General features: G+C 43.6%; 1 protein-coding gene across 1 annotated transcript in view; it reads right to left on the bottom strand.

The window, feature by feature from the left end:
• The window catches only part of LOC128684618 (protein gooseberry-neuro-like), a 78,008-nt gene extending 54,728 nt beyond the window's left edge, over positions 1–23,280 (bottom strand). Inside the window, exons 1-2 of the mRNA XM_053770903.2 lie at positions 23,024–23,280; positions 5,834–6,072 (exon numbers count right to left, since the gene is read on the bottom strand). Of these exons, the coding sequence (XP_053626878.1) occupies positions 5,834–6,072; positions 23,024–23,063 (279 nt within the window). The 5' untranslated portion in view covers positions 23,064–23,280. The remainder of the gene's footprint in view (positions 1–5,833; positions 6,073–23,023) is intronic.
• Positions 23,281–23,643: the final 363 nt, after the last annotated feature.

Genomic DNA, 23,643 nt, shown 5'->3' with positions numbered 1-23,643 from the left:
CGCTCACACTCCTTCAACGTCAAAGATGAAGTCAGTTTATCGCCGAGTTCCCTTTCATTTTTTTTTTCCTTCTGGGATTAACTTTGAGAGAGCATTAATTGTATTAGTAAAATTGTAGCGAGGATGTAATGAATAGCCCTTATTAAATATACGTTGCTTTTTTATTACAAAAAAAAATCTTTAAAATTTTGAAAACTAGCAGCATTTTGAAGCCTAGTTCTTGGTTGAAGCAAAATGAGATTGTGGCTATTTCACACTTTTTGTCAGGTGTTGCTTCCCGGTCTTGCCGTTCTTCCTTCCTTCTTCCTCCAGTCATCATCTCTTCTTAACCTGCTGTTAACCTCTTGTCCATACTACTAACCTCCTGCCACTGCTTCTAACCTCCTGCCCCTGCTTCTAACCTCCTGCCCCTGCTTCTAACCTCCTGCCCCTGCTGCTAACCTCCTGCCCCTGCTGCTAACCTCCTGCCCCTGCTGCTAACCTCCTGCCCCTGCTGCTAACCTCCTGCCCCTGCCGCTAACCTCCTGCCCCTGCTGCTAGCCTCCTGCCTCTGCTGCTAACTTACTGCCATTGCTGCTAACCTCCTGCCCCTGCTGCTAACCTCCTGCCTCTGCTGCTAACCACCTGCCCCTGCTTCTAACCACCTGCCCCTGCTGCTAACCTTCTGCCCCTGCTGCTAACCTCCTGCCCCTGCTTCTAACCTCCTGCCCCTGCTGCCAACCTCCTGCCCCTGCTGCTAACCTCCTGCCCCTGCTGCTAACCTCCTGCCCCTGCTTCTAACCTCCTGCCTCTGCTGCTAACCTCCTGCCCCTGCTGCTAACCTCCTGCTCCTGCTGCTAACCTCCTGCCCCTGCTGCTAACCTCCTGCCCCTGCTGCTAACCTCCTTCCCCTGCTTCTAACCTCCTGCCCATGCTGCTAACCTCCTTCCCCTGCTTCTAACCTCCTGCCCCTGCTTCTAACCTCATGCCTCTGCTGCTAACCTCCTGCCCCTGCTGCTAACCTCCTGCCCCTGCTGCTAACCTCCTGCCCCTGCCGCTAACCTCCTGCCCCTGCTGCTAGCCTCCTGCCCCTGCTGCTAACGTACTGCCATTGCTGCTAACCTCCTGCCCCTGCTTCTAACCTCCTGCCCCTGCTGCTAACCACCTGCCCCTGCTTCTAACCACCTGCCCCTGCTGCTAACATTCTGCCCCTGCTGCTAACCTCCTGCCCCTGCTTCTAACCTCCTGCCCCTGCTGCCAACCTCCTGCCCCTGCTGCTAACGTCCTGCCCCTGCTGCTAACGTCCTGCCCCTGCTGCTAACCTTTTGCCCCTGTTGCTAACCTCCTGCCCCTACTGTTAACCTCCTGCCCCTGCTGCTAACCTCCTGCCCCTGCTGCTAACCTCCTGCCCCTGCTGCTAACCTCCTGCCCCTGCTGCTAACCTCCTGCCCCTGCTGCTAACCTCCTGCCCCTGCTTCTAACCTCCTGCCCCTGCTGCTAACCTCTTGCTCCTGCTTCTAACTTCCTGTCCCTGCTTCCAACCTCCTGCCCCTGCTTCTAACCTCCTGCCCCTGCTGCTAACCTCCTTCCCCTGCTTCTAACCTCCTGCCCCTGCTTCTAACCTCATGCCTCTGCTGCTAACCTCCTGCCCCTGCTGTTAACCTCCTGCCCCTGCTTCTAACCTCCTGCCCCTGCTGGTAACTTCCTGCCCCTGCTTCTAACCTCCTGCCCCTGCTTCTAACCTCCTGCCCCTGCTTCTAACCTCCTGCCCCTGCTTCTAACCTCCTGCCCCTGCTTCTAACCTCCTGCCCCTGCTTCTAACCTCCTGCCCCTGCTTCTAACCTCCTCCTTACTTCACAAAGTGCGGTGGAGTCATCTCGTGTTGCAGCCTCTGGCTTCCACCAGTTTATCAGCGACTAATTATTACGAGAGAACTAATCGTTCCATAATCGCGCTAAATAGCCTCTTACGACCTCCTATAAATCAACATTATCCTCATTTAACTACTTCAACTTGATGTGCTCATTGCCATTTCTTTCATGATTGCTGTTTTTCAAGTCTTTGCTTTAGGTGCCGTATGATTAATTGAATTTAGTTTAGATTATCATGTATTTAACCTTCAATAACATGTTTAATAACAAAAGGCCTTACTACTTCTGACAACGAGGTGGCGGAACAAAACGAGCAACGTTTAAATCTAGACGTTCATCATGTATGATGTGAGAATGTTAGTGTATTATCATTAAACGCAAACACACATTACCTCCATCTGAGTATCAGTTTTTTTTTATATATATAATTAAAAATAAAAAGACGAAAAATTTAGAAATATGCTGACCAGACTTATTGAAGTGAAAACTCTTAAATGCTGGTAAATCCCGTAGCGACGTTCTGGGACGTCTGAGCTGGATGATCCTAGTGACCTGTCTCCTGGGAGTGACCTGTACCTGACTGACCCACTATGACCACACTGTTCGCTGATTGACCTGCCTTCTCACTTACCCTTTGTGACCTTCACGCAACCACGCTTTAGCCCTCACGCCAAATAATTAAATCATTCTCGTCGTGGGAATATTAAATTTGCGTTTTCTGTTGTGATAAGTCAGCTTCTTTGCTAGCGACTTGGGATGCCAGCATCTCTCCGCTAGCAACTATCATCCCTCCGCTAGCAACTATCATCCCTCCGCTAGCAACTATCATCCCTCCGCTAGCAACTATCATCCCTCCGCTAGCAACTATCATCCCTCCGCTAGCAACTATCATCCCTCCGCTATCAACTATCATCCCTCCACCAGTGACTATCATCACTCCGCTAGCAACTATCATCCCTCCGCTATCAACTATCATCCCTCCACCAGTGACTATCATCCCTCCGCTAGCAACTATCATCCCTCCGCTAGCAACTATCATCCCTCCGCTATCAACTATCATCCCTCCGCTAGCAACTATCATCTCTCCGCTAGCAACTATCATCCCTCCACCAGTGACTATCATCACTCCGCTAGCAACTATTATCCCTCCGCTAGCAACTATCATCCCTCCGCTAGCAACTATCATCCCTCCACTAGCAGCTATCATCCCTCCGCTAGCAACTATCATCCCTCCACCAGTGACTATCATCATTCCGCTAGCAACTATCATCCCTCCACTAGCAACTATCATCCCTCAGCTATCAACTATCATCCTTCCGCTATCAACTATCATCCCTCCGTTAGCAACTATCATCCCTCCGCTAGCAACTATCATCCCTCCGCTAGCAACTATCATCCCTCCACCAGTGACTATCATCATTCCCCTAGCAACTATCATCCCTCCGCTAGCAACTATCATCCCTCCGCTAGCAACTATCATCCCTCCGCTAGCAACTATCATCCCTCTGCTAGCAACTATCATCCCTCCGCTAGCAACTATCATCCCTCCGCTAGCAACTATCATCTCTCCGCTAGCAACTATCATCCCTACACTAGCAACTATCATCCCTCCGCTAGCAACTATCATCCCTCCACCAGTGACTATCATCATTCCGCTAGCAACTATCATCCCTCTGCTAGCAACTATCATCCCTCCGCTATCAACTATAATCCCTCCGCTAGCAACTATCATCCCTCCGCTAGCAACTATCATCCCTCCGCTAGCAACTATCATCCCTCCGCTAGCAACTATCATCCCTCCGCTAGCAACTATCATCCCTCCACCAGTGACTATCATCATTCCGCTAGCAACTATCATCCCTCCGCTAGCAACTATCATCCCTCCGCTAGCAACTATCATCCCTCCACTAGCAACTATCATCCCTCCGCTAGCAACTATCATCCCTCCGCTAGCAACTATCATCCCTCCGCTAGCAACTATCATCCCTCCGCTAGCAACTATCATCCCTCCGCTAGCAACTAGCATCCCTCCACCAGTGTCTATCATCCCTCCGCCAGTGACTATCATCCTTCCGCTAGCGACTATCATCCCTCCGCCAGTGACTATCATTCCTCTGCTAGCGACTATCATCCCTCCGCTAGCAACTATCATCCCTCCGCTAGCAACTATCATCCCTCCGCTAGCAACTATCATCCCTCCGCTAGCAACTATCATCCCTCCGCTAGCAACTATCATCCCTCCGCTAGCAACTATCATCCCTCCGCTAGCAACTATCATCCCTCCACCAGTGACTATCATCCCTCCGCCAGTGACTATCATCCTTGCGCTAGCGACTATCATCCCTCCGCCAGTGACTATCATTCCTCCGCTAGCGACTATCATCCCTCCGCAAGTAACTATCTTCCCTCCGCCAGCGACTATCATCCCTCTACCAGTGACTATCATCCCTCTGCCAGCGACTATCATCCCTCCGCCAGCGACTATCATTCCTCCGCTAGCGACTATCATCCCTCCGCCAGTGACTACCATCCCTCCGCCAGTGACTATCATCCTTCCGCCAGCGACTATCATCCCTTCGCCAGTGACTCATTCCTCCGCTAGCAACTATCATCCCTCCGCCAGTAACTATCTTCCCTCCGCCAGCGACTGTCATCCCTCTACTAGCGACTATCCCTCCGCTAACGGCTATCATCCCTCCGCTAGCGACTATCATCCCTCTACTAGCGAATATCATCCCTCCGCTAGCGACTATCATCCTCCGCTAGCGACTGTCATCCCTCCGCTAGCGACTATCATAAATTCGCTAGCGACTATCCCTCCACTAGCGACTATCATCCCTCTACTAGCGACTATCATCCCTCCGCTAGCGAATATCATCCCTCCGCTTGCGACTATCCCTCCGCTAGCGACTATCATCCGTCCGCTAGCAACTATCGTCCCTCCGCTAGCGACTATCATCCCTCCGTCAGCGACTATCATCCCTCCGCTAGCGATTATCATCCCTCTGCTAGCGACTATCATCCCTCCGCTAGCGACTATCATCCCTCCGCTAGCGACTATCATCCCTCCGCTAGCGATTACCATCCCTCCGCTGGCGACTATCATCCCTCCGCTAGCGATTACCATCCCTCCGCTAGCGACTATTATCCCTCTACTAGCGACTATCATCCCTCCGCTAGCGATTATCATCCCTCCGCTAGCGATTATCATCCCTCCGCTAGCGATTACCATCCCTCCGCTAGCGACTATTATCCCTCTACTAGCGACTATCATCCCTCCGCTAGCGACTATCATCCCTCCGCTAGCGACTATCATCCCTCTACTAGCGACTATCATCCCTCCGCTAGCAACTATCATCCATCCGCTAGCGACTATCATCCCTCTACTAGCGACTATCATCCCTCCGCTAGCAACTATCGTCCCTCCGCTAGCGATTATCATCCCTCTGCCAGCGACTATCATCCCTCTACTAGCGACTATCATCCTTCCGCTAGCGACTATCATCCCTCCGCCAGCAACTATCATCCCTCCGCGAGCGACTATCATCTCTCCGCCAGTAACTATCTTCTCTCCGCCAGCGATTATCATCCCTCCGCCAGCGACTATTTTCCCTCCGCCAGTAACTATCATCCCTCCGCTAACGACTATCATCCCTCCCCGAGCGACTATCATCCCTCCGCCAATAACTATCTTCTCTCCGCCTCCGACTATCATCCCTCCGCTAGCGACTATCATCCCTCCGCTAGCGACTTTCAGGTGAGTTTGCTCCTCTTTTCTTCCCTTGCACTCACACTCACCACGTTGCCTCCCTTTGGGGAAGCCTTTTACCTTAGGGGAAAGCTTCCATACAGGTGCTCCCTCCCTCCCCGGCAGGAGGCTGGAGCCTTACCTTGATGAGTCTGTCTCTGATCTCCCAAGAGAAGACGCCTGGATTCTCCTTCTTGTAGTCATCGATGCGCTTCTCAATATCTGGGGTGGTTACCTTGGGCTTGGAGCCGCCGATGACGCCCGGCCTGATGGAGCCGGTTTCCTGGTAGCGGTTGAGGATCTTCGAGACGCAGCCGTGGGAGACGCGCAGCTGACGGGAGATGACGCAGGGACGCACGCCCGCCGCTGCCATCTCCACGATCTTGAGACGTATGTGGTTGGGAAGCGGCCGACCATTGATGAAGACTCCGCCCAGCTGGTTGACGCGGCCCTGACCTGTACATACACCACCAGCTACTCTCAGTGTTAGGTAATATTACCACTCTTATTTACTAGATGATTGAGGAACCTCAAACACCTGTCTTATCTACTGGATGATCGAGGAACCTCAAACATCTGTCTTACCTAGTAGATGACTATCTACTAGTTGACTGAGGAACCTCAAACACCTGTCTTATCTGCTAGATGATTGAGGAACCTCAAACACCTGTCTTATGTACTAGATAACTGATGAGCCTCAAACACCTGTCTTACATACTAAATGACTGATGAACCTCAAACACCTGCCTTGTCTACTAGATGATTAAGAAACCTCAAATACCTGTCTTATCTGCTAGAATACAGATGAACCTTAACCTCTATTTTGTGTACTAGAACGATGAGGTTACATCAAACATCTGTCTTATCTCCTAGAATGATTGGTGAACCGTTTATAATCTCTCACAAACTAATCACTAAGCTCATGTAAATCGTACGTCACATAATCGTTCAATATTAGTTATTTGTGCGTTTGTCTGAACAACAAAGTCATAACGTTGATTACGTCAGCGTATCGAACCTCAGGTAATATAGCGGAAGGTAATGAATGGCTTCATTTCTAGTTTCCGGCTCAAATGAACGGTGGAGACAGATGTTTTCATCCCCATGACACGAGATCGTTAAGTAGCAAGACAAGCGTCCTTGGCCCCGATTAACGGACGGGGAATCGAACCTTCGCTAATTTTTGTGCTGAAGTGGGCACATGCAACTTTTCTGTTGTACACGAAAATACATGTCGCTTTATACCAGCTTCGCTGGATACGCCATTCTTAAGGATTGTGTGGTCTAGTTGTCTAATGTATCATGTATTTACGCTCATCATGAGGTGCGCCAAAGCAGCATGGGTCCGACTCCTTGTCTACTGCAGTGTTGTTATTGAGCAATAACACTCGTCCGTGGTTACAATAATATATATATATATATATATATATATATATATATATATATATATATATATATATATATATATATATATATATATATATATATATTGTGTGTGTGTGTTTCGTGCCGAATAAGGCAAGGGATAATGTGTATGCAATAATTTCGCAAAAAATATTCTGAACCCTACGAAAAAAATATATATCATTGTGTTTATATATTATTAAATTACTGTAAACTTATCTAAAATATATTTAGCTGGATTAGGTTAAATTAAACTGTGTTTGTTACAATAAGGTTAGGTAAGTTTTCTAAGGTTCTTTTGGTACAAAATTATTAATTTTTACATTAACATAAATGAAAAAATATATCTTTAAACGTATAAGAGAAAATTTTAGAAATGATTTAATTTTAAATGAGTTCTTGCTGACTGACCAGTTTTTCATATTCGGCGATATATATATATATATATATATATATATATATATGTAAATATATATATATATATATATATATATATATATATATATATATATATATATATATATATGCAAAACAACCAAAAAATTATAGGGGGATAAGTCTGTTGAGTACACCTGGTAAAGTGTATGGTAGAGTTATTATTGAAAGAATTAAAAGTAAGACTGAGAATAGGATAGCAGATGAACAAGGAGGCTTTAGGAAAGGTAGGGGGTGTGTGGACCAGGTGTTTACAGTGAAACATATAAGTGAACAGTATTTAGATAAGGCTAAAGAGGTCTTTGTGGCATTTATGGATTTGGAAAAGGCGTATGACAGGGTGGATAGGGGGGCAATGTGGCAGATGTTGCAAGTGTATGGTGTAGGAGGTAGGTTACTGAAAGCAGTGAAGAGTTTTTACGAGGATAGTGAGGCTCAAGTTAGAGTATGTAGGAAAGAGGGAAATTTTTTCCCAGTAAAAGTAGGCCTTAGACAAGGATGTGTGATGTCACCGTGGTTGTTTAATATATTTATAGATGGGGTTGTAAGAGAAGTAAATGCGAGGGTCTTGGCAAGAGGCGTGGAGTTAAGAGATAAAGAATCACACACAAAGTGGGAGTTGTCACAGCTGCTCTTTGCTGATGACACTGTGCTCTTGGGAGATTCTGAAGAGAAGTTGCAGAGATTGGTGGATGAATTTGGTAGGGTGTGCAAAAGAAGAAAATTAAAGGTGAATACAGGAAAGAGTAAGGTTATGAGGATAACAAAAAGATTAGGTGATGAAAGATTGAATATCAGATAGGAGGGAGAGAGTATGGAGGAGGTGAACGTATTCAGATATTTGGGAGTGGACGTGTCAGCAGATGGGTCTATGAAAGATGAGGTGAATCATAGAATTGATGAGGGAAAAAGAGTGAGTGGTGCACTTAGGAGTCTGTGGAGACAAAGAACTTTGTCCTTGGAGGCAAAGAGGGGAATGTATGAGAGTATAGTTTTACCAACGCTCTTATATGGGTGTGAAACATGGGTGATGAATGTTGCAGCGAGGAGAAGGCTGGAGGCAGTGGAGATGTCATGTCTGAGGGCAATGTGTGGTGTGAATATAATGCAGAGAATTCGTAGTTTGGAAGTTAGGAGGAGGTGCGGGATTACCAAAACTGTTGTCCACAGGGCTGAGGAAGGGTTGTTGAAGTGGTTCGGACATGTAGAGAGAATGGAGCGAAACAGAATGACTTCAAGAGTGTATCAGTCTGTTGTGGAAGGAAGGCGGGGTAGGGGTCGGCCTAGGAAAGGTTGGAGGGAGGGGGTAAAGGAGGTTTTGTGTGCGAGGGGCTTGGACTTCCAGCAGGCATGCGTGAGCGTGTTTGATAGGAGTGAATGGAGACAAATGGTTTTTAATACTTGACGTGCTGTTGGAGTGTGAGCAAAGTAACATTTATGAAGGGATTCAGGGAAACCGGCAGGCCGGACTTGAGTCCTGGAGATGGGAAGTACAGTGCCTGCACTCTGAAGGAGGGGTGTTAATGTTGCAGTTTAAAAACTGTAGTGTAAAGCACCCTTCTGGCAAGACAGTGATGGAGTGAATGATGGTGAAAGTTTTTCTTTTTCGGGCCACCCTGCCTTGGTGGGAATCGGCCAGTGTGATAATAAAAAAAAAAATAAGGAAGGTTAGCACAGGCACCTCTGTGACCACAAATGCAAGTTTTTACAGACGAATCTCCAGCTAGCGTGGCCGTGACGAACTCTAGCTCAAGTCCCTTCACTGCCGTCAACATGACTCAAGAAATCGTAATGACACGATTGCAAACAAACCATACCCCCGGCCGGGATTGAACCCGTGGGTCGAGTCGAGTGCCCAAGGAGGAACTGGGAACAGCTAAAAGTAAATATCTTGAATGTGATGCTTTCACCGCTAGGAGACAAACTTTGTCCTTTCCTGAAGCGTTGGTGAGCATTGTGTTGACGATTTTTTCCATGATCGGTTTGTCCCAGTGGGACTGTTTGTGCTCTTTGAGAGGAGCTGGTCTACTGGAGGAGTCTGCAAGGGTGTCCCACCGCATGGCTGCTTCAATGAACTGCACCTCTCGAGCGTTCGGGGACAATCTCCTTGGCTAGTCAATTGGAAGCCAGACACGAGGACAGAACTGCTGGTAAAGCTACCTGCTTTGCCTTGCACATCCCTATACCTCCAGGTCGCACTGGAAGAGTTGCCTTATCCCATTGCTGATCTTCCAGTGACACATTCAGTGCTTTCTTAAAGACTGATCTCAGGAGTAAGTTATTTTCGTTGAGTGTTGTGTTGTCAAAAGAGGGTGCGCACCTCAGGAATTATTATTATTATAATCAAAAAGAAGCGCTAAACCACAAGGGCTATACAGCTTAGGAAGTGAGTGAGTCTTGGCAGAGTAAGACACCTTGTGAGGAGATACAGGGCATCATGGGCATCAAGATCCCTTATTCTCTCCTCCATTCTCCTCAGGTCATTCAGTTTGTCCTTGAGGACTGTGTCGATTGCCTGATGACCCAGCGGTGCTCCCAAGAGGATGCTGTTGGATGGAGTGGTGGTAGAGACTTCAGGAAGGACTGTTCGCACAGCTCTGATTATTTCCTGGTTTGTTGTGATGATTTCATACTTGGAGGAATTGAGGACGAGTCCCAATTCCTGTGTCTTCACCAGTTGTAGGTCCTCTAGTACCTGTCAGAGTGCCATCATCCAGGTACCAGATGTTAAGCTCGCTGCGCAGGCTGGAAGTTCTCTTACTGTCAAGCAGAAGAAAAATGGAGCGAGTGGGTTAACCTGCTGAACACCCTCTGATGAAGGAATTTCATGTTCACCAAACAAAAGAATTGAGGGTTTGCTGTAGCCAGCTGAAATGAAGGGGAAAAGGGCTGGGGAACCGGTCCCGAACGGCTGGCAAAACCACGTCTTTTTTCACCATTAAAAGCATTTCTAAAGTCAAGTTTGACTATAGCCTTGTCTTCTGGTAAGTCCCTGAGGTATGTATGCTCTTACTGCATGAGCTGCCGCTTCACTGTCTTGAGAGACCCAAAAGCCCAGTTGGTGTGGCTGGAGTAAATTGGCAGCTTCTAGGCGAATGTTTCTTACTGCTGCTTTGGCAACGAGACGGCGAAGAGTGTTTCCAACAGCAATGAGCCTGATTCCCCCATCCTTCTTCTTCAAAGCACGTAGTGAGGCTCAAAAAAAAAAATTGATTTCTTCTGGAATCCGCCCAGCCAGGCCGTTGTTGACGAACATTCGTAACTCTGAGAGAAGAATTGATGTTGCTGTGCCGAGTACTGGATTTGCAATCTATATGAGGTGTTGTCATATTCCATTGTAATCTCCTGCAGATCCTGCTGGAAATGACACTGTTGTATTATTGACTTCTAAGTCTAGCAAAATTAATTATCCAGTGAAGAGGTCTTCCTCAGGGTTGGTGTTAACGACTCTGGTGTCCCTTGTTACGTGTTTGTCTCTTACTGCTTGGGTTGTGGCTTAATTTTTGGGAGCAACAGTGTCGTCACTTGTAATTATTCTGATTGCTCCCACTGTGTTACTTCGACTTTTTGCTAACCTGTGGGTAAATTTTCTCGTTTTCAGTGGATTTTTTCTTGGGTCTGCGTCTGTGATTGCTGCGATGATGGGGCAGAGGGACACAATTATCTGTTTTTGGGTAGATGCACACTTGCCTCGTCTTTCAGGAACTGCAAGACAGACATTGCCGAACAGGAGTAGGTTGCGCTAAGCCTTAATGGTGCCTCGGGCTTCTAAACTGGTGGAACCTCCATTCACCTGCTTAAGAAGGTCTGTGAATTTCCCTGTCTCATATGGTCGAGCCGCTTTACGAATGTGAGATAGGGTACTGCTAGCAATGGATTTGAATGCCATCAGATCTTCGCAACTGAGGAGGCAACCATTGGAACTTTCATCTGCTTGTGGAGGCTGTGGGCTGCTCTCTGCAGGGACCATATGTCATCCAGCACACCCATTGTGTGCACGTATAAGGCCATTCCTGTTGCGTGCGATAAGTATGGGCGCTTAGACGATCTTTCAAAACGAGCTTGGTGCCCGGGGTATGGGAAACATCGCTTAGCTTCGGCTAATCGCCCATTCTTATCGCAGGTCTAGTTTCGTGGTAAAGCACTGTGGACTCTGATACAGAGTTAGCAGATTCAAGTCCTGCTGTGGACGTAGAGGCAATGTTTATATATATATATATATATATATATATATATATATATATATATATATATATATATATATATATATATATATATATATATAAAACAACCACCAGGTTTCCAAGAGGTTTCGTGACTTCTCACATTGTCAAGGAACTGTAAAATTAAAGGATTAGCAGAAAACATATAAAGACCCTCCGCTTATCTTCTATTTTTGCAGTTCTTTGATAATGTGAGAAATCACGAAAGTGCCTGGAACAGTTTGGCCTATTTGGCAGGGGTTCACTTTGCCGAATAAGCCGCAATTTTTATTTACTTTTTTTTTGCCATAAATCAGCGGAAATCGATCTGAGCATGAAGAAAAATATATATACAATAGGTTTTATGTAATATAAGATTATTAAATAAATTTCAGCTGACCAATGATATTTATAGCAGAATTTAGCAAACAAAATTTGTTAGTTTTAGCAAGGCTAAGTTTTTAAGTTAATTTTGGTCCAAAAATAAAAAATCATTATATCATTGTCAATGAAAAAATTATCTATGAAATTGTAATGAAATTTTTTTGGAAAAGTTTGATTTTTAAGGGAGTTCGACAAATTCTGCTTATTTACTACGATATATATATATATATATATATATATATATATATATATATATATATATATATATATATATATATATGTATATATATATATATATATATATATATATATATAACAATACTGCGACTAGCCGAGGATTCGAATCCATGTCGTTTTGGCCCTTCTCATGGTGAGCGAAAAATCACACATGACGCACCGTATGTCCTCGTTTTAAGGTAAAACATCTAGCTCTGGTGGGTGCTTGATTATTGTAGGATTGCGTGGTCCCGCGGGTCAGAGCGTCATGTGTGAATTTGCTCACCATGAGGCAGGCCAAAGCAACATATGTTCGAATCCTCGGCTAGCCGCAGTGTTGTTATTGATTAATACCACTCGTCAGTGGTATAATAATATATATATATATATATATATATATATATATATATATATATATATATATATATATATATATATATATATATATATATATATATATATATATACATGTATATACACCTCTGGTGTAAATTGTGGAACCCATAGCCTTGGAGAAGTGGATAAAATTGCTTCTAGGAAGAATATTTGGATTTCTTCCAAATTAAATATATATATATATATATATATATATATATATATATATATATATATATATATATATATATATATATATATATATATATATATATATCGTGCCAAATAGACTTGCGATTTTGGCTTAAATAACAACGGTCTTCTTGCCGAATATAGCAAACGAAAATTTGTGTCTGCAATAATTTCGCAAAAATCGCTCTGAACTTTAACGAAAAAAAATATATAGTTCATTGTGTTTGTTTATTAAAAAATTATTGCAAACTTATCTAAAATATATTTAGTTGGATTAGGCTAAATTAAATTGTGCTTGTTATAATAAGGTTAGCTAAGTTTCCTAAGGTTCTTTTGGTAGAAAATTATTAATTTTTACATTAACGTAAGTATAAGAGAGAATTTTAGAAAAGACTAAATTTTAAATGAGTTCTTGACAATTGACCAATTTTACCTATTCGGCACGACACACACACACACACACACACACACACACACACACACACACACACACACACACACACACATACACATACACACACACACACACACACACACACACACACACACACACACACTGATCGCTACTAGGTCCACTCTCTTTCTGCTTCCTGAGCTTGTGTGTGTGTGTGTGTGTGTGGTGTGTACAGGACAGGACTGCAAAGAGACCTGGACAGGCTGGACATGTGGTCCAGAAACTGGCTTCTCGAATTCAATCCTGCCAAATGCAAAGTCATGAAGATTGGGGAGGGGCGAAGAAGACCGCAGACAGAGTATAGGCTAGGTGGACAAAGACTACAGACCTCACTCAGGGAGAAAGACCTCAGGGTGACCATAACACCGAGCACGTCACCGGAGGCACACATCAACCAAATAACTGCTGCAGCATACGGGCGCCTGGCAAACCTGAGAATAGCGTTCCGATACCTAAATAAGGAATCGTTCAAGACACTGTACACTGTGTATGTTAGGCCCATACTGGAGTATGCAAAACCAGTCTGGAACCCACACCTGGTCAAGCACGTCAAGAAGTTAGAGAAAGTACAAAGGTTTGCAACAAGGCTAGTCCCAGAGCTCAGGGGAATGTCGTACGAGGAAAGGTTGAGGGAAATCGGACTGACGACACTGGAGGACAGAAGGGTCAGGGGAGACATGATAACGACATACAAGATACTGCGGGGAATAGATAAGGTGGACAGAGATAGGATGTTCCAGAGAGGGGACACAGGAACAAGGGGTCACAACTGGAAGCTGAAGACTCAGACGAGTCACAGGGACGTTAGGAAGTATTTCTTCAGTCATAGAGTCGTCAGGAAGTGGAATAGCCTAGCAAGTGAAGTAGTGGAGGCAGGAACCATACATAGTTTTAAGAAGAGGTATGATAAAGCTCAGGAAGCAGAGAGAGAGAGAGGACCTAGTACCAATCAGTGAAGAGGCGGGGCCAGGAGCTGAGTCTCGACCCCTGCAACCACAATTAGGCGAATTAGGTGAGTACACACACACACACACATACATACACACACACACACACACACACACACACACACACACATATATATATATATATATATATATATATATATATATATATATATATATATATATATATATATATATATATATATATATATATATATATATATATATATATATATATATATATATATATATATATATATATATATGTGTATATAAACATGCAAGATTTCAGGTACGTCTTGCTCCTTCTACTTACACTTAGGTCACACTACACGTACATGTACAAACATATATATGGTTTAGAAAGACACGTAAGCAAACACTATGACATATTTATTAGAAAACGTTTCGGTCCTGGGACCTTGATCACTTCTAACATACAGAGGTAGAAAGACATTATATATATAGGCGGAGAGTGAGATGTGACGCACGTGACCTGAGGAATGTCTCCATGACTTAAGAAATCGTAATGACACGATTGCAAACAAACCATACCCCCGGCCGGGATTGAACCCGCGGTCATAGAGCCTCTATGACCGCGGGTTCAATCCCGGCCGGGGGTATGGTTTGAGGAATGTCATAAGAACATAAGAATGGAAGAATACTGTAGAAGGCCTACTGGCCCACGCGAGGCAGGTCCTTATCAAAACAACCTCTACCTATGATGAGGACGGGTAGACGATGAAATCATGTGACTCCTGTGTTGTTGGGTTGGTGCTGCTTAAGTATCATGTATGTCATAGTGTTTGCTTACGTGTCTTTCTAAACCAACTTGTCGGTATTTATTACCAAGGTTTATACCAAGCATATATATACACACAACTCTGGGTTTTCTTCTATTTTCTTACTAGTTCTTGTTCTTTTATGTTTCCTCTTATCTCCACGGGGAAGTGGAACAGAATTCTTCCTCCGTAAGCCATGCGTGTTGTAAGAGGCGACTAAAATGCCGGGAGCAAGGGGCTAGTAACCCCTTCTCCTGTATATATTACTAATTTTAAAAAGAGAAACTTTCGTTTTTCTTCTTTAGGTCACCCTGCCTCGGTGGGATATGGCTGGTTTGTTGTAAAAAAAATAAGTATATGTATATTAAACGTATTCATCAAATCGCCGAGATTTAGGCAACAATTCACATTAAATTCGTTTAAATTTACGATGCTCTGACATGCAAGTGTCATCCTTCCGGCGAGCTGCCTTAATGATGGTCAAGAGCTCTTCATCCAAGGAACTGGAGCTTCTTTCCCCTCTTTTACCTTGGATTATCCACCATTCCCCAGACAGTGTGCCACCCCAACGGGTTTATTGCATCGCTATGAATATTATTATAGACAAATGTTATCACAGGTAGCAATGTTGAGATAACTAGCGATAACTTGAGATAACTAGCGATAACTTGAGATAACTAGCGATAACTTGAGACAACTAGCGATAACTTGAGATAACTAGCGATAACTTGAGATAACTAGCGATAACTTGAGACAACTAGCGATAACTTGAGATAACTAGCGATAACTTGAGATAACTAGCGATAACTTGAAATAACTAGCGATAACTTGAGACAACTAGCGATAACTTGAGATAACTAGCGATAACTTGAGATAACTAGCGATAACTTGAGATAACTAGCGATAACTTGAGATAACTAGCGATAACTTGAGATAACTAGCGATAACTTCAGACAACTAGCGATAACTTGAGATAACTAGCGATAACTTGAGACAACTAGCGATAACTTGAGATAACTAGCGATAACTTGAGATAACTAGCGATAACTTGAGATAACTAGCGATAACTTGAGACAATTAGCGATAACTTGAGATAACTAGCGATAACTTGAGACAACTAGCGATAACTTGAGATAACTAGCGATAACTTGAGACAACTAGCGATAACTTGAGACAACTAGCGATAACTTGAGATAACTAGCGATAACTTGAGACAACTAGCGATAACTTGAGATAACTAGCGATAACTTGAGATAACTAGCGATAACTTGAGATAACTAGCGATAACTTGAGATAATTAGCGATAACTTGAGATAACTAGCGATAACTTGAGATAACTAGCGATAACTTGAGACAACTAGCGATAACTTGAGACAACTAGCGATAACTTGAGACAACTAGCGATAACTTGAGATAATTAGCGATAACTTGAGATAATTAGCGATAACTTGAGATAACTAGCGATAACTTGAGACAACTAGCGATAACTTGAGACAACTAGCGATAACTTGAGATAACTAGCGATAACTTAAGATAACTAGCGATAACTTGAGATAACTAGCGATAACTTGAGATAACTAGCGATAACTTGAGACAACTTGAGATAACGAGCGATAACTTGAGACAACTAGCGATAACTTGCGATAATTAGCGATAACTTGAGATAACTAGCGATAGCTTGAGACAACTGGCGATAGCTTGAGATAACTAGCGATAACTTGAGACAACTAGCGATAACTTGAGATAATTAGCGACAACTTGAGATAACTAGCGATAACTTGAGATAATTAGCGATAACTTGAGATAACTAGCGATAATTTGAGATAACTAGCGATAACTTGAGATAACTAGCGATAACTTGAGACAACTAGCGATAACTTGAGATAACTAGCGATAACTTGAGACAACTAGCGATAACTTGAGATAACTAGCGATAGCTTGAGATAATTAGCGATGACTTGAGATAACTAGCGATAACTTGAGATAATTAGCGATAACTTGAGATAACTAGCTATAACTTGAGATAAGTAGCGATAACTTGAGACAACTAGCGATCGATAACTTGAGATAACTAGCGATAACCTGAGACAACTAGCGATAACTTGAGATAATTAGCGATAACTTGAGATAACTAGCGATAACTTGAGATAATTAGCGATAACTTGAGATAACTAGCGATAACTTGAGACAACTAGCGATAACTTGAGACAACTAGCGATAACTTGAGATAACTAGCGATAACTTGAGATAACGAGAGATAACGTGAGACAACTAGCGATAACTTGAGATAATTAGCGATAACTTGAGATAACTAGCGATAACTTGAGACAACTAGCGATAACTTGAGATAAGTAGCGATAACTTGAGACAACTAGCGATAACTTGAGATAACTAGCGATAACTTGATATATATATATATATATATATATATATATATATATATATATATATATATATATATATATATATATGTGTGTGTGTGTGTGTGTGTGTGTGTGTTTGCACGTATTGGATATAACATTGCACGTACAGGTATATACGCACATTGCACGTGCTGGTATATACGTACATTGCACGTACTGGTATATAAGCACATTGCACGTGCTAGTATATACGTACATTGCACGTACTGGTATATAAGTACATTGCACGTACTGGTATATACGTACATTGCACGTACTGGTATATACGTACATTGCACGTACTGGTAGATACGTACATTGCACGTACTGGTATATACGTACATTGCACGTACTGGTATATACGTATATTGCACGTACTGGTAGATACGTACATTGCACGTACTGGTATATACGTACATTGCACGTACTAGTATATACGTACATTGCACGTACTGGTATATACGTACATTGCACGTACTAGTATATACGTACATTGCACGTACTGGTATATAAGCACATTGCACGTGCTAGTATATACGTACATTGCACGTACTGGTATATAAGTACATTGCACGTACTGGTATATACGTACATTGCACGTACTGGTATATACGTACATTGCACGTACTGGTAGATACGTACATTGCACGTACTGGTATATACGTACATTGCACGTACTGGTATATACGTACATTGCACGTACTGGTAGATACGTACATTGCACGTACTGGTATATACGTACATTGCACGTACTGGTAGATACGTACATTGCACGTACTGGTAGATACGTACATTGCACGTACTGGTAGATACGTACATTGCACGTACTGGTGGATACGTACATTGCACGTACTGGTAGATACGTACATTGTACGTACTGGTAGATACGTACATTGCACGTACTGGTAGATACGTACATTGCACGTACCGTTGCTTCAATTATTAAGAATCTTAAAAAAACTCACTTGAAACTTTGCATTTTTTCTAATTATTTAATAATTATCAATTATATGACAATTATGAATTTTAATTAAGAATTGTCATATTCTCATTGATAATTATCGATGATCATATTTGACAATTATCAGTTATCAATGAAAATATTTGATTATTATCAATGATAATATTTGACAATTATCAATGAAAATATTTGATTATTATCAATGATAATGTTTGACAATTATCAATGAAATATAGAATAATTATCGTTGATAATATCTGACAATTATTAGTTACCAGTGATAAATAACTAACTCGTTTTTTATTTTTTTTTATTTTTTATAATTTACAAAAAAATTGAATTACCAGAACGCTTAGCGAGGCGGCTTGGTACTGGTAATGGTCTCTTGATCCAAGGAATTAAGAGCTCCTCTCCCTAACGTTGGATTAAATCTGACTACCTCCCATTCCCCTGGAACTGTATGATCCTTGTGGGTTTAGTGATTCCCCGTGATGATAATAATAATAAATAATAATAATAATAATAATAATAATAATAATAATAATAATAAAGTAATATAATTATTAATAATAATACAGTAATATATTCTGGTTTTAGCGGCTGTGGTTTAGGTGGTCAGTAAAGACGTCTCCTGTCTGGGCTTCGTGACAGCGGTCTCTCGCCGTCAGTGAGACAGTGACTGGTTGTCTATCTAGGTGTCACTCACTGCTTATAGTGGGTGCTGGTGGTTAAGCATTCACTGAATACACTACTGATGTGTATCAGTGATCGGTCACTGGTGCTTGGTGTAGTACTCCAGCGATCGCTGTCGTATCGATACTGGGTATGTGACTGGTCGCTCGCTGGCGTCACGTTATTGGCTATATTAGCTAAGCGATCGCTGGCGTACCAGTGTTTGGTATTAGTGATTAAGTGGTTTTTGGCGTACTGGAGCTGGGTACAGTAATTAAGTGGTCGTTAGCGCCGCTGGTTGGTATTATTAAGTGGTCGCTGGCATATTAGTGTTGGGTACAGTAATTAAGTGGTCGTTAGCGGCGGTGGTTGGTATTAGTTGTTTTCGTTCTGGTGCTGGGAATTGTAATTTGGAAATTGTAATTAAGTGGCCGATAGTACTGGTGGTTGGTGTTATTAAGTGGTCGCTGGGGCTTACTGGTGCTAGATACCAGTTGTCAATCAGGTAGGTGGTCGCTAGCTAGCGTACATAAGCTAGGCTCCCACCATCACTGAAGTCAAAAGGATAATACAGTGTGCAACCATTATGAACCAGCGGGGAAATAAAACAGCCGGACAGGGAGGAACAGAGTTGTCAGTGAGAGAAACCTCGGGGCTGGACGCTTCCTGCTCACGCACTTGCAAAACACACTGGCCGCCCTCCCATACACTGACTAGGTCTAGAGTGATGAGGTCTAGGGTGATGATATGATTAATGTAATCGCGACTGTTGACAGGCGTAATCACGACCATAATTGCCAATGAGGTATTCGTGCGTCCGGGGCGCCTTTCCACGGAACTCTGCTCGGGTGAGCGCCTAAATGCTGTGTATTACCGCCCAGTATTGTTATACTTACACATGCAAAAGCGCAATTTAGTGGCTTTGCTGTAGTGAGCCTGGCTTGTCCCACTGCAAGAACCCAGCATGACGGTAAGTGACCAAGCAGGAAGAGCTTATATAAGTAATGATGACTGGAAGTAGTAGAAAATGTCGGATGATTCGCGTAAGCAACACACACACAAAGTGAAGAGGCGGGGCCAGGAGCTGTGACTCGTCCCCTGCAACTACAACTAGGTGAGTACAACTATGTGAGTACACACACACACACACACACACACACACACACACACACACACACACACACACACACGAACGACCGCGATCCCACGTAACAAGTTGTGTTCAACAGTCGACTGTGTACTGTAAATAATCTGGGAAGCCCGGCGCTAAATATTCGCGTCCGCTCAGTGAGACGGAAGCGACCATGATGGCGGGTGCCTTGATGCTGAAGGGCTCTTAATGCAAGAAATTAGATTCCTTCTCTTTCCTGGGATCAAACCTGATTATCAGTAATTTCTCAGGTGCTGTATAACCCTTCCCTACGGATTTAACGCTCACCTATGACCGAAAAAAATATAACCAGGAATAAGAGCGAATGGCCATCATGAAGACCCAAGTGACTAAAGACTTTAAAGACCACTAGTGATTAAATGTTAGACCGAACAGACCTCGTTTAATTAGCGACCTCATAGACCTCGGGTATTTAACGACCTTACAGACCTCATTTAATTAACGACTGTACAGACCTTGTTTAATTAACGACCGTACAGACCTCGTTTAATTAACGACCTTACAGACTTCGAGTACTTAACGACCATACAGACCTTTGGTATTTAACGACCATTCAGACCTTGGGTATTTAACGGCCATACCGACTTCCAGTATTTAACGACCTTACAGACCTCGGGTATTTAACGACTTTAGAGACCTCTGATATTTAACGACCTTACCGACCTCGGGTATTTAACGACTTTAGAGATCTCGGATATTTAACGACCTTACAGACCTCAGGTATTTGACGACTTTACGCAGACCTTGGGTATTTAATGACCTTACAAACCTCGGGTGATTAACGACCGTAAAAACCACGGGTGATTAGCGCTAAACGACACGGACAAGGGCGACAATAAACCACGAAGGTTTAGGGTGGCGGGCATTAGGTCCCACGGACACGGACGAATCACAATAATCAGTGTATTTGTGCTAGTTCAGCATTAACTCTCCTGAATGATTTTGTCTAAATAATTCGAACACTTTTGTACTATCTTAAATATGTTTTATATAGCGTAAATATTTTTTTTTTCCCGTGGCTCAGTTGGCGACGCACTCGCCTCACAAACTGAGTGTCCGTGGTTCGATCCCGGCACGGGTGGAAACGTTGGACATGTTTTCTTATACTTGCTGTCCCTGTTCATCTAGCAGTAAGTAGGTACCTAGGTGTTAGTCGACTGGTGTGGGTGGCATCCTGGGGGGAAAGATTAAAGGACCACAAGACAGACCACATAGTCCTTGATGACGGACTGACTTTACTGTGTTATCCTGAGTGACTGACCTTCCCTACCCCGGGTTATCCTGAGTGACTGACCTTCCCTACCCCGGGTTATCCTGAGTGACTGACCTTCCCTACCCCGGGTTATCCTGAGTGACTGACCTTCCCTACCCCGGGTTATCCTGAGTGACTGACCTTCCCTACCCCGGGTTATCCTGAGTGACTGACCTTCCCTACCCCGGGTTATCCTAAGTGACTGACCTTCCCTACCCCGGGTTATCCTAAGTGACTGACCTTCCCTACCCTGGGTTATCCTGAGTGACTGACCTTCCCTACCCCGGGTTATCCTGAGTGACTGACCTTCCCTACCCCGAGTTATCCTGAGTGACTGACCTTCCCTACCCCGAGTTATCCTGAGTGACTGACCTTCCCTACCCCGGGTTATCCTGAGTGACTGACCTTCCCTACCCCGAGTTATCCTGAGTGACTGACCTTCCCTACCCCGGGTTATCCTGAGTGACTGACCTTCCCTACCCCGGGTTATCCTAAGTGACTGACCTTCCCTACCCCGGGTTATCCTGAGTGACTGACCTTCCCTACCCCGAGTTATCCTGAGTGACTGACCTTCCCTACCCCGAGTTATCCTGAGTGACTGACCTTCCCTACCCCAGGTTATCCTGAGTGACTAACCTTCCCTACCCCGGGTTATCCTGAGTGACTGACCTTCCCTACCCCGGGTTATCCTGAGTGACTGACCTTCCCTACCCCAGGTTATCCTGAGTGACTAACCTTCCCTACCCCGGGTTATCCTAAGTGACTAACCTTCCCTACCCCAGGTTATCCTGAGTGACTAACCTTCCCTACCCCGGGTTATCCTGAGTGGCTAACCTTCCCTACCCCGGGTTATCCTGAGTGGCTAACCTTCCCTACCCCGGGTTATCCTGAGTGGCTAACCTTCCCTACCCCGGGTTATCCTGAGTGGCTAACCTTCCCTACCCCGAGTTATCCTGAGTGGCTAACCTTCCCTACCCCTGGTTAAAAATCCTAACAAATCTTATCTTATCTGAAATATAGTTTTAGATAAAATAATTCAGGTTGTCTGAAGCATAAGCTGAGTTTTAAATAATTTTATCCGTCTATACATATAATCGCTGCCTCAGTAATTTGAACTATTTCATACATTTTTAAAAACAGAGTAATTTGGGCTAACTCACATTTATTATAGGCTAAATAATTTGGACTATCTCAGACTTAGTACACATTAAATAATTTTGTACTATCTTAGACTTATTACAGATTAAATAATTTTGTACTATCTTAGACTTATTACAGATTAAATGATTTGGACTATTTCAGACTTATTTGAGGCTAAATAATTTTGGACTATTTCTGACATATTACAGACTAAATAATTTGGACTATTTCAGACTTATTTGAGACTAAATAATTTTGGACTATTCCTGACATATTACAGACTAAATAATTTGGACTATTTCAGACTTATCTCAGACCATATAATTTTAGACTATCTCAGACTTATTACAGACTAAATAATTTGAATTATCTCAAAGGCTTTACCACATAATTAGTGTGGTGGTACATCTGAGAGAGATATAAACATCTTGACGCTTACCCTGGAAAGGATATCCGGAGAAGATAGGCCTAATTGTCATGATGGTTACACAGCGACGCACTCAATCGGGTAGCGATCCTTTCACCCGGGTAGAATGTCTCTTTCACACGAGTAGAAAGTCTTTCTCTCTCTCACACACACGGGTAACAAGTCTCTCTCACAGCTGTTGCGGGGACTTCCCGTCGGGTTTACACCTTGAGAGAGGGGTAAACAAACTCGACACTTAGAGGGACCTTGTTTGGTCTACGCCACCCACAAACTCAGGTGTTAAACTACAAGGAGCTTCGCTGGGACCTCCACTTTTTGGCCGCCCGAGCTCCGCCCACCAGCCGGCCAGCCATTGGTCGTTGTTGTGGACGGTACCTTTGATCTGGAGATGGTTAGTGTTGGTTGGGCAGGCGAGTGTGAAGGAGGTGGCTAAGAAGGAGGAGCCACTACCCACTGGTCTCACCGTCAACGTGGGGGGTAGACCAGCGCTCCTTCGCATTCCTCTTCACAAATGGCTATGGATATCACAAGGATTTATTTATGCAATTCCATTGTTATTATATTTTAGTATTTCTGCCTTTTGTTCTGTCGGAATAATTGATTTCAAGTTGAAATACTTCTCATTGTTTTCT

Source organism: Cherax quadricarinatus, chromosome 5 (genome assembly GCF_038502225.1).
Source record: "Cherax quadricarinatus isolate ZL_2023a chromosome 5, ASM3850222v1, whole genome shotgun sequence".
Lineage (NCBI taxonomy): Eukaryota > Metazoa > Arthropoda > Malacostraca > Decapoda > Parastacidae > Cherax > Cherax quadricarinatus.
This window is presented reverse-complemented; position numbering and strand designations above follow the sequence as displayed.